The sequence below is a fragment of the Schistocerca gregaria genome, chromosome 7, assembly GCF_023897955.1.
Source record: "Schistocerca gregaria isolate iqSchGreg1 chromosome 7, iqSchGreg1.2, whole genome shotgun sequence".
Classification (NCBI taxonomy): Eukaryota; Metazoa; Arthropoda; class Insecta; order Orthoptera; family Acrididae; genus Schistocerca; species Schistocerca gregaria.
In genome coordinates, this window is record NC_064926.1 from 434491137 (window position 1) to 434504656 (window position 13520).

The 13520-nt window shown below is 37.9% G+C and overlaps 1 protein-coding gene across 1 annotated transcript in view; it reads right to left on the reverse strand.

The window, feature by feature from the left end:
- LOC126281712 (O-acyltransferase like protein-like) overlaps positions 1-13520 on the reverse strand; it is a 253122-nt gene that overhangs the window by 94638 nt on the left and 144964 nt on the right. Inside the window, exons 4-5 of the mRNA XM_049980887.1 lie at positions 9822-10018; positions 8474-8568 (exon numbers count right to left, since the gene is read on the reverse strand). Coding sequence (XP_049836844.1) covers positions 8474-8568; positions 9822-10018 — 292 coding nt within the window. The remainder of the gene's footprint in view (positions 1-8473; positions 8569-9821; positions 10019-13520) is intronic.

The following is a 13520-nucleotide window of genomic DNA, read 5'->3' on the forward strand; positions in this document are numbered from 1 at the left end:
CCCCCTCCGTCTAATAGGTACTGCTCATGCATGATTGTGTATATCTTTGGGCAGGTTTAGTGACATCTCTCGACAGTCAAAGGGACTTTGTCTGTGATACAATATCCACAGTCAACGTCTATCTTCAGAAGTTCTGGGAACCAGGGTGATGTAAAACCTTTTTTTGATGCATGTATATAAAAATGGCTCCCAATAAATGCAAGGCAGCATGACAAATAATAAAACAAGGGGACACATCAAAATACACACAAGCAACTCTGCTCAATCCTGAGGAATTGAATCACTTCTTTTGAAACTTGGTGAAAGAAACAGGAAACAGTATTAAAGCAGCTACTTTAAAAACACACTCTCCTATGTAACAATCAGTCTGGTTGCTGCATGGGAGAAACACAACAGCAGCCATTTTGGAAATTGTTAAACTGGATTGTCAGTCCAAGCTGCCAGTGATGGCCATTTTGTGTCTATGAAGTCTGCTTGCTTGTGTGAATATGGTATTTATGGGTAATATTAAGAGTAAATTAAGAATGAACTTTGACATTTACAACCACAATACCAAAATCAAAAACAATTACCCTACAGACTATGAATCCCTGTTTAGGGTTCTGGAATAAGTTTTGTATTTGGCTGTAATAAATGGTCTTTAACACATTACCATCATGGATCAGGAAGGATATTGAAAATACCCAAATATTCAAAGAGAAAGTGAAGGAGTACCTTGTCACTCCTCCTATAATGTGTCAGAATATTTAATGCTGACAAGCAGCTGGGCACAGAGTAATCAGCTTGTAATAAACAGTAAGAAAACCATTGCTCTAAAATTCCACAATGTTCCTAACAAGGACATGTTTATCCCATCAGTCTCTATCAATGACAAACCAGTTGGTAACAATACTGAAACCTAATTCTTAGGACTTTGGCTGCAGAGTAACATCAGATGGAATAAGCCTATTGAATATCTCAATGCAGAACTGAGCAAAACATGTTACCTTCTTTGTTCATTAAAATCATGCTGCAGTGAGAAAACAGTATTGAATGCATATCATGCGTACTTTCATTCTCATCTTTGATATGGGGTCACCTTCTGGGGAAACTCTAAAACAGCTAATAGCACTTTTAAACTACAAAAAAGGGCCATTAGAATCTTGTTTGGGTGCAAGCCTAGAGACTCTTGTGAACCCCTGTTTAAGAAATCTAGTATTCCTCCATTACCATGTGTATACATTATGGAAACCCTTTTGTTGTTTAAATTAAACGCGTTAGGTAAGGACTGGAGACTGCAAAATAAACTGTGAAATACATGGTCATTTTACCACACAAAACAGAAACTTACATATGACTCAAATCAACACAGCACTGTGCCAAAAAGGTACTTTTCACATGGGAGTTAAGCTTTAAAACAAACTTCCTGAAAACATAAAAGCTATCACAGAGGTCAATACATTTAGAAAATCTCTAAAGCCATATTTACAGCATCACTGCTTTTACTCCATTGAAGAATATTTAAATAGGTATGCCTTGAAATTACTTTCAGCCTGTATATTTATAACTTTACTTGTCCAATGTTTATGCTTAAGCTGCTATGTGGACAATAGGACCAATAAAAAATACAATACAATACAATACAATACAAGAACACTTCCGCTCAGACTAAACAAGCTTTAAATTTACTGCTGTACAGACAGCTGATAGTGTTATATGTACTGTTACATATACAACCACCAAGATAAAAAATATTAATGTAACTGGTTAAAAATTAGCTGCATACTGCTGTAGATCCAATATAGATAAAGGTGCCAAGAAATATAAATACAAAAATTTAGAAATGACCAAATCCTGTAGAGATCAGAATTTAGAAGAATGTACTTGTCAGTTAGTATTGGGAAATATGATAATCATTATTGTTACAGCTTACATGTATCTGGTTAACTAGGTAATTTCCACTATAAACTTCAGACTGACAGGAGGTTTTCTTAATTTGTGATGATTTTAATATAAACTTCCTAAAGGAATCTGACAGGAAAACTGATCTCGAGGTGCTGTTAGCCGCTAATAATTTTTAACTGTCATAAATTTCCCTAACTAAGTTGCTCAAGGTAATAGTACCTAAAGTGTTTATTAATGGCTGATGATAGCTGTATTTAGCTTGTGTGGTGATGTTTTCGCTGCTTAGGCTATGTCCGTTCTAGATCTATTACCCCATGCAGCTACACCTAAACTGCTGCCTTAATACTTCCTTATTATTTTGGTGTAGAGACTCAGCTTTATAACTCAAGTGATTTATCACAGGGTCCAGCTATGCTGTGTCCTTTTCTTCCTCAGTGTTGAACTACTTTCTCTCCCTGCAGATTTCAATAAATGAAGTGGCTACAAAACAAAACACTGCTTTTCTATTTAAATAAAGTGTAGATTGTTTCCAATTAACTCCGTGTATTGTCAAAAACTTTCATAAATGGTTACACTTTACATAGGAAGTTACTATTCCCAGAACCAACTAATAATAGCTGTCTCAAAGACATCTCATTAACATTCTGTGAACAATATACAGTGTCCCATTTACCTTGCTCACTCAAAATATCTTTCTTCTGGTCTGTTAAATGAAAAACTGTTTCAACCAAAGTTTATAATATCACTGAGTAGGGCTATACATTTTGTGTATCCCACAGATGTAGAAGATATGGGGTAGAGGTTAAATTTTTTGAATGAAGCAATATACATTTTATTCAAGAATACACTCACTCTCCCCAAGAGGTATTCAAAAACGTATCACACTGTACCATTTTATGCACGAAACTAGTAGCTATGAAAATGATAAATAATACAAAATGTCTCTAATTTAATTTAATTAACTAAATCATTTAACCTCTTCAAGGCACTTTTGAACATATTACAGATTACCAATAAATTATTGTGAGAAAAATAATTACATCAGGAAAAAAAAAAAAACTGTATGGTATATAATGAAGACAGAGACCTGTGGGACCGATAAGGAAGAGGAATAGGTAGCTCTAAAAATTAATGAGTCATTGGTAACAAGTGCATGTAGTGCTGCAAACCTCTTAAACAAGTACTACATTTCTGCTATCGACAGCTTGGTGTATATGGTGAACAGTGCAATGGAGCATCTGAGACCTGTCTTTAAAAGTAACTTCAGCAAAATGGAAATGACACTCAAGTCTCCCAAAGAATTAGCAACCATCATAAAATCCTTAAAATCTAAGTATTCTAGTGGGTATGATAACACATCAATGAAGTTAATCGAAGAGTGCTCATCAGAGTTGAATTCTACCTTAAGTTATTTGTGTAAACAATTTCTTAGTGGCGGAACATTTCCAGACTGGCTAAAATGCTGTGAATTTAAGCCTCTTTACAAGAAGGGGTATAAACTATCAACCAGTTTCACCTTTGCTGGCTTTTTTGAAAAGTATTTGAAAAGTTGTGATCAAGTGTCTCCTTAAGCATCTGACTGCAAATAATATGTTGGTCAAGCCACAGTTTGGATTTTTTAAGGATTCTGATATAGAGAAAGCTATTTACCCTTACTGTGGGAATGTACTTAATTCATTAGATAAAAAATTAGAGGCTACTGGCATTTTCTGCGACCTGTCAAAAGCCTTTAACTGTGTGAACCACAGCATTCTCTTTAGTAAATTAGAATATTATGGTGTCATCGGCAATGCTGTGAAATAGTTAATAGGAAACAGAGGATGTTGTTGTGAAATACCTGTGCAGTAAGCAGTTAGTCTTCATCTGACTGGGAATTAATTACATGTGGGGTTCTTCAAGGTTCCATATTGGGTCCATTGCTTTTCCTTGTGCACATTAAGGATCTCTTGTCTGTTATGTTGCCAGATGCTAAGTTTGTTTTGTTTGCAGATGATTCAAACATTAGAATAAGTAGCAAGCCAAGTACAGATTTACAAATAGCTGCTAATCATATTTTCACATAATAATAAGTGGTTTAAAGATAATTCACTGTCATTAAAAGTTGAAAAGACACACTATATGCAGTTCAGAACCAGTAAGAGATGTCCTTTCAACAAGTGTATAACATATGAAGACATGCCGATTGAAGAGACTGACAGTGTTAGATTTCTAGGATTACAACTCAACAATAAATTCAGCTTGGAAGGGCATATCACAGAATTGCTGAAGTGCCTAAACAAGTTTGTACTTGTGGTGAGAATGATGTCAGATATAGGAGATATAAATATAAAAAAAAAACTTGTATAAATTTCTTACTTTCATCCTATTCTGTCATAGGGGATCATATTTTGGGGTAATTCATCAAATCAAGCCAAAGTTTTTTGCACCCAAAAGCTTGTAATAAGAATCACTTGAGATGTAACTGTGTATTCTACCCACTGCTGCTCAGTATATTTATTCCTTAATGAAATTTGTTGCAAGAAATATATATCTACTTCCAACCAATAGCCCACTACATACTATCAATTCTAGGAATAAGAACAACCTCGATAAACACCTAAAATCACTTACTTTGGTCCAAAAAGGGGTCCAATATTCAGACATACACATTGTCAATTAATTTCCAGCAACCATAAAAAACTATTAATACATGAAAAACAGAGCATTTACATCACATGCTCAAAATGGTGATATTGGTATTCATACATTTAGTCACCCTGTGGATGAAAGACACCCTACATTGTGCTTCTACTTCCTCTGTTGGGGGTTGGGTTGTTTGGGGGGTAAGAGACCAGACAGCAAGGTCATCGGTCTCATCGGATTAGGGAAGGACAGGGAAGGAAGTTGGCTGTGGCCTTTCAAAGGACCATCCCGGCATTTGCCCTTAGCGATTTAGGAAAATCGCGGAAAACCTAAATCAGGATGGCTATACGCAGGATTGAACCGTCGTCCTCCCAAATGTGAGTCCAGTGTGCTAACCACTGCGCCACCTTGCTCGATCTACTTCCTCTGTGGTGGCTGTACAACAATCAATAAGGTGTTGCTGCATGTCCTCTGGAACTATTAGAATATTTTGGCAGACAACATTTTTCACATGTCCACACAGAAAAAAAAATCCAATAATGTAAGATCTGGGGTCGGGCAGGCCAGCTAACTGGTATACAACATCCAATCCACCTACCAGGATATTTACAATTGAGAATTCGTTGTGCTCGTAAGGTGTTATGTGCAAGGCATCCATCATGCTGATACCGCATGGCCATCCTCTGATTCACAACATGCCATTCAAGAGAATAGGAAGAGTGTGCCTTAAAAATCAGGTGCATTATCTGCCATTTGGTTGCCACCTACAAAGAATGGTCGGATAATGATATCTCCAAGAATTCCGCACCAAACATTAATGTTGCATGAATTTTGCTGTTTTATCTTTTGGAGCCATCGTGGATTGTTGCTGGACCAATAATGCATATTTCTCATACTGACATTTCCTTTGTTGGAGAATGAAGTCTCATTGGCCAAAATAACATCTGAGGACAAATTAGGGTTAGTCAGAAATTGTTGCTGAGTCCACTGACAAAACTGAAGCCTATTGTTGAAGTAATTTCCATGACATTCTTGCTGTAAATGAACATGGTGAAAATGGAATTTATGATGTTGCATAATGCAATGCACACTTGTTTTTGAGACATTTTTGGGGCACCAACTTTAAGTTGACTTTGTAATGTGCTGATTTGAGGATTCATGGCTATGCAGTGAGCACAGTGACCTCAGCAGCTTTGTCTGTTCGTGTTCTATGATGATTTTGAGGTCTCAAGTTTAAACTTCCTATTTCACTTAAATGAGAAATGAAATGATCAAACATCCAGAGAGAAGGTGATAGCTTGTCAGGGGATCATCTGCTGTACAGTAGTTGTGCCTGAACAGAATTATGGCTGCCTGTAGCAAAATTATAGTACAGGTATGTACAGTAGAGTATGTAACTTAATAATCACAATGCTCTCTAACAGTACCAAAAATAAAAATTCAAGTTAATATTCTTTCTCTGTAAATCAGCCACTTTTCTACCTTATCGTGATGCGTGCACATCGAACACCTCTACACAATGAAAATTGCATTCAAAATGTGTACTACCACCATCCAGTTACTAAGTTACTCTGATGCATGACTACACTAGTATGCAGTAAAATATATGCTACAGCAGCAACAAATGAGGTGTGTGGGGGTGATTGGGAGGGGCGGGGGGATTTACTCTTGTTCTGTTGATATGTTCCACATCATAGCATTTATTGTGAATATGATCTATGGAATATTTAACTAATTTGGTGGAAAATACCAATAATAGCTAAAAACAGCATCTGAGTAGTTTAAGAGAATGAGAAAGAGCAACAACTTTTTTAAAGGTGTTTATATTTACACTAATATATTGTTGTCCCATTTTATATCAACTCCTTTCAGTCTTGTAACTAATGAGGAAGGTAAATTATGAATAATTCGCCTCGATTGCGAAAATTCCCGGTGTTTACCCAGGTTTCAACGTGGATAACCACGCCTTCTTCAGAACAAAATAAAAAATAGCTTGCCTAAATGGGCATAGTCAATTTCTAAAATGAACACCCACAACGGCAGGTCTCCATAAAATTTATTAACATTACACGGTACATCCGTACCAAGTCAATAACTCTACATAACTGTGTGTGCTGCCTCGCCCCAGCCAACGTGCGATGGGTCACAGGCTCTCCACTGCACTGCAGTGGAGAGCCTGTTACCCATCGCAAGTTGGCTGGGGTGAGGCAGCACACACAGTTAAGTAGTTAAGTAGTGTTATTGACTTGGTACGGATGTACCGTGTAATGTTAATAAATTGTATGGGGACCTGCCGTTGTGGGTGTTCATTTTAGAAATTGACTATGCCCATTTAGGCAAGCTATTTTTTATTTTGTTCTGAAGAAGGCGTGGTTATCCACGTTGAAACCTGGGTAAACACGGGGAATTTTCGCAATCGAGGCAGATTATTCATAATTTATTTAGATAATTACGATTGCTGACGCGCTGCAATGCTGAAAGTTCTTAAATAAGGAAGGTCTTGTATCACGGAAAGGAATGCATTCATTTACACACTGTGTTCCATAAATCTTACCATGATAAAATGGAATTCAGTATAGTGGAATGGATCAAATTATGTACCGGTGGCAGAAGCAGCCAGATCACAGTGTGACTTTGAAACCCAATAAATAGTTACTGTGTTCTTTGAAAATTTCACCATTAACCTGCATCTGGTAAAATGTGCCATGTGATGAATGCTGTCAATACTAACATGTTACCTGTTGGCTTCTATTTTAGGAACTTTGATTGACATTTGTTTCATGATGTTCCTCAAGTTTCACTAGTACAAGCAGCTAGCATTTTTGGCTGGCATTGTCAAAGATCCCTCCATTGCTGATGGCAATGGAGAGTGAACCTTTTACATTTCCAGCCACTCATGCTGATGAAACACCATAAAAATCACTAAACAAACATCTTGCATCTGGAATCTCTGTTCCAGATCACCACCGAAGGGCATTGTGTGGCTAACCAATTTTCTTGTAGTGGTGTTTTGTGGTTTACATTTATAAAAATTGGGAAATGTGCAAAATACATCATTTATATTATACAATGGTAACACAGTGAAACATTTGAGAAATGCATTAAGCAAATGGAACCATAAAAGCTACAACCTGGTAGATAACCTCAAAAGGTATTGTAATTACCATTTGGCAGAGACCTTATCTAAAGTAATGGAGTATGGAGCTTATTTGTGAACATTAGGATAAGCTTGAAGAACAGGTCCAGATATGTTATTGTCTGTCTTTACAGCTAGTGGTTTCTGCTGCCACATTCTGTCTTCTATAGGGTACTTCCTATTTACCTATTACTATAACTCAATCTGTATAGAGCCTAAACATGTTTAAAACTGTCAAATTGTAAGCTTCCATGGTCACTTTCATCTTCTGTGAAACTTTTCTGTGTATGTGGCTGTTTCATCATGCTGTTATCCAAGAAAACATTTTGGCCACTGTTGCAAGTGACCTTTATCATGGCATGTTTACTACTGGACCAGTAGCTACACTTCAGTAATGTAACTTCCCTGCTACTAAGGTCAATTTGTAATTTGTCAGCAATAGTGTCTCTAACACTATATCTAATTGGACAGAAGGTTTAAGGAGACAGGGAACAGAAAACTTTTACTGATTTTCGTTAATTCCTAATGGCTGGTGTCAGCAAATGATGGGAAACTAGTATTAGAAATCTTCTTTTCTTAGGGGGACAGAGACTGGCAGTCTGGAGGTCACTGCAAAACGATTGGTAATATCCAAAAACGAAACTTTTTATGGTTAGGATGGGAATATTACTTTTTTGGAGGGGGGAGAGGGGGATTCCATAAGTTAAGCAGTATTTGTGGAATAGGGAATGGGACTGGGTTTTATCTAGGGATAGATATGCTGACTTATGACTCATATATTAAAACATGAAATACATACTTCTCATACATAATGGTGAGAAAATGATTTACCTTTTTCCTCTTCATTATGCTTTTGGCAGGATCTCACTACAAGGTCCCAGAATGTACACAAAACTATAAAAATGATCACCACCAATATAGTTGACCTAGAAAATAAAACACATTTTAACTTCTATGGAAAATGATGTTAGGAACACAGAAAGCACATAATAATTGCTACATATCAACAGAAAGGGGCATTGAGTAGCAGACAGGCACATAGAAAGATAGGCAGAGTGCTTCCTTGACCTCACAGTCCTCCCTCAGACCTAACACACACACACACACACACACACACACACACACACACACACACACACACAGCCCTTGTTGTTTCCTGTGTGTGTGGGCGCTGATGACCTCGATGTTGAGCGCCCATAAGCCCCAACCCACCACATCCTGTGTGTGTGTGTGTGTGAGAGAGAGAGAGAGAGAGAGAGAGAGAGAGAGAGAGAGAGAGAGAGAGAGAGAGTGAAAAAGAGGTCATTATTCCTAACCACCTGTCCACAGCTCCATGCCTCCTCTATTTTGTGAGTAGTGATTACATTTTCATTTTTTACTTCTGTTATATTCAAAAGGAAAAAAGTTACTGTTTTCTATGAACCTCATGCCCAAAACTAAGCAGAGTGAATAAATTTTAAAAGGAAATCATAGTAAGAAGGATCTACAATAACAGCAAACAAATTTAAAAGAATGTACCATGCTGAAAAAATATGAATTGTGTAGAAAACAGATTACCCATAAGCATTAAAACTGAAGTTACCAAAGGGAATTTATTCCTGTGTGCAGCTACCCGAGACTGCTGACTTGGGAGCACAAAAACATACTCTAGCCTACCATGTGGTTGCATGTCTACTTACTCCATTATCACCACAACCCTAGAGTTCACATTTAGTGCCACTGGTGAGAGACCAAAACAAGAGTGCCTGCTTTGCTTGCTGCCATTGCCACCATTGGCCAAGTGCATTAGACAACAGCACTTACAGCACTTATTATTATTCCTGATGTAACAACAATATTGCTTGGCATTAGCTATCAAGAAATTAATTCCCTTTGGCTTATTCACTAATACTAGAGAGATTTTTAGTATCATCCCTCTCTTACCATATCAATGCCTGAAACAGTGACAACAGAAAATAAGCATGATGGTAAACATACAGAGAAAGAACTTGTATCTCCAAAAGCCAAACAACGACTTTCAACAGTTCATAGCTGTTGTAAGCCACTGTGTACTGCCACTGGCAAGGAAGGGAGGTGGGGGGTGGAGGCATTTTGTCCTGTCTAAGTACTGTTAAAGGAGCTACTAAAAGAGTTAAGAGTCTAGTGTATTACACATATAAAAGAGTTAATGTGAACTTACAGAATTACAATGTCTGCTGTGCTCAGTGATGGCAATTTGGAAGTGCATGCTCCATGTGGAACATCTATTGTCAGCTTTAAGCCACACAGGTTCTCTAAAAAACTTGTGACAAATGCCGAGACTTCATCAGGATCACAAGATATGGGAACACATATTCCCCATTGAGTCAAAGAGAAAATTGGAAGGACCATTGGACCCTGTTCAAAAGGAAAAAAAATATTAGCAGCATTACCATCATAATGAAAAGCTTCAATAATTTCATCTCTGCTGAAAATGAACCTTCTTAAGATCTTCTTGAGTTATTGGCTGGCTGAGCGGTGGTGCCACCATGTCACAATGGTACAATGAGTTTTGTACCCATCATCTTCTGGCAAAACTCATTGAAACACTGTGACAAGACAACATCACCCCTCAGATGATCATGCAAGAAGATTTTACCACTGGAATATGCCAAGAAAGTTCGTAATCATATGTATGAGCCTTCTTAAGGTTATTTATATTGTTTGTTTGAAAAACTCAAACCAAAAACTTTTTCATCGCATAAACAAATATTCTTAATGGAAGACATGGTTGAATGTAACGTTGTATACACCTAGAGGTTGAAAATCCGCTTTAGTTGTAAATTTCTTTTAGTATCAGAACCAGTTTTGGGCTCTCATAAGCCCATCCTCAGGTGCCACAGAAACTGCCAGTAGGGCTAGGTGCTGTGAAATCTATGTCAATGCGAAAGTGACACCAGACAGTACTATGGATGACTTGGTGTCACTTTCACATTGACATAGGTTTCACAGCACCTATCCCTACCGGCAGTTTCTATGACACCTGAGGATGGGCTTACGAAAGGCTGAAATCAGTTGTGATAATAAAGGAAATTTACAACTGAAGCAGATTTTCAACCTCTAGTAACAAGCTCAGTTGTGAATGCTCTTCCAACAAGATTGTCTGTATACACCATCAAACGGTATGTAAATCATTAGAGTTACAAATCTTGTGGCGGGTTGAACAGCCACTGGAGCACATTAGGTTGTTTCCAGACCTGGTAGAGCATACAAGAGGCATAAACAGCATCAGATGTTGAGTGATTACAGTGAAGGACATGGAGATGCTGCTTACTCATGCAAAACAATGTGATCAGCACCTGACAGAGTTCAAAACAGACCTCACTGTCGGTCTCCATTTGGTCATACAATTGAATCAAGTGATATCCAGGTGCGTGGAGTGCTGTGATGTAACAGTGGCCTAATACTGGTACAGCACAGGAACGTGAGGTTAGGCATACTTGTTGCCAAGTTTTCTAACAACCATACCTGACCAAGACAAGGTAGGTCCACCATACTATCTGCCACCCACGTTGGAGCTCCTTCGCGCCTGTGACAACCATCTGTTAACAAGTAATGGTTTCTCTGCAACATTGGTTAGAGACTAGCAGCAGCCAGATTAGGGAATCACTATTCAGTGCATAGACTACCATCAACAATGGAACACAAACTGCTGCTTTTTGAGTGGTACTGTGATTCAGAAGCACACACTGCTGATGAATGGCATCCTTAATGAAATTTGTCCTAAATAATATATCTCTTTTTCCAACAAACAGCTCAGTTCATTCATACAATACCAGGAACAAAATTGATCTGCACAAGGACTTAAAAGCACTTACTTTAGTTCAAAAAGGGGTCCACTACTCAGGAACACTCATCTTCAATAATTAGCCAGCAGACATAAAAAATTTAGTTACAAATAAAGATCAGTTTAAAAGGAGCCTGAAAGACTTACTAGTGGCCAACTCCTCCTACTCCACTGACGAATTTTTTAATAGAAACAAATGATGTATTGTATATATTCATACTATTAGTATTGTTATTTCAGCTAAAAAAAAAAAAATATTGACATGTTCCACATCCACGAGGATCTCCCCAGCACTGATCTATGGAACGAAAACTAATCTAATCTAAGATTTTAGTCTGCAATGAATCATGGTTCTGCACTAACCCAGATGACCATCATGACTGAAAATGGTGGGCACCTGGTGAGAGGCCCCTTTCTTCCGATGTTTTGGAGAGTAGTGCCTAACATGAATCCCTCCATTGCAGCCTTCAGTTTTTGTATGTTCATATGTCAACAATACAAGTCAAAACTGTCAATAAGCACTGGTGGACAGATTGGAATCTTCATATTAAAATCTATTTAGCTCACCTAACACACTCAGAGGCACATTAACTATGCTGTTTATTTCTTTTGCTGTCAATTCAGTTATTGTCTTCAACTGCACTAAATACACAAATATGTCAGCTGATTCATTTGGATCAGTTTTCCTCTACGTATTGTTTATACAGTGTGATAGTCTTTCATATCTACTTTAAAATTTCCTTTATTTGTTTTTGAGACAGTACAAAATCTCTGTCTGGCTCCTCTTTCAGTATAGAATTTCTCTTGTTTCAATGAAGTCTAGTGAATGTGAATGGTGCACCATTTATGTATACACAGGGTGTCCCACTCAAACCTATCTGATCTCAAAGACCTAGGAAAAACACACACACACACACACACACACACACACACACACACACACACACACACACACACACACACCACACACACACACCACACACACACACATTAGATGTGACAATGAAAAATGCACCACATTGTAGAGCATCTCAAAGAACTTATTTATTTATCATCAGTACACCTCTACATTGAACCATTTGTAACATGAAGAATATCAAGGCTATATTCAATTTCTTGCCACGTTCTTTGTAACATTTTCTCTGTTATTGTTGCAATCACATTAGTAATACAATGTAGCAACGTAGCAATATCGTCCACTTTGGTCGCATATATGCAGTCCTTTACGAATCCCCACATGAAGAAATTAAGCGGCGTAATGTCAGGTGAACATGGTGGCCAGGCAATAGGCCTCCACATCTGATCCAATGATTGGGAAATTTCCTTTCCAGGAACTTGTGAACAGCCGTTGACCAATGCGATGGAGCTCTATCTTGTTGAAAAATTATGTTGGGTTCCAAGTCCTATATCTGAGGGTACACAAATTGTTCCAACATGTCCAGATACACTGACCCATTCACTGTTTGTTCCGCAAAGAAAAATGGTCTAACATTCCCGTCATCCATTAGCCTGCACCAGGTGTTTTGTTTGGGGCTATCACGAACATTTTCAGTGACAACATGCGGATTTTGTGAACACCAAATCCGCACATTATGCCTATTAACCCTTCCTGATAGATGAAAGGTTGCCTCATCTGAAAATAAACATCTTTCCAGGAAGATCCATATCAATACGGTACAGCATATCAGCAGCAAATCGTTGTTTTTGGCGTGTTTTGTCGTTCAGCCTCAGATGTTGCACAATTTGCACTTTGTAAGCACACATACAAAGACACAGGTGAACTACACGATGCAATGTTGATCAAGGTACATCAAGTTCCGTAGAACCTTGATGAATTGACTTATGTGGGCTTCTGAGAAATGTTTGTCTGATGTCCTCCACTGTCTCTTCTGAAACTCTGTAATGTGAACCGCCAAACGTTTCAGAACACTTCCCGTTGCCAGAAATTTCCTGTATCATTCTTTAATTGTTTCCACATCAGGTGGATCACACTCATACACACGACAATAATTTCTTTGTACAGTAAATGGCGATTTTGTTTCTGCAAACCACACTACTGCTTGCACGCACTGC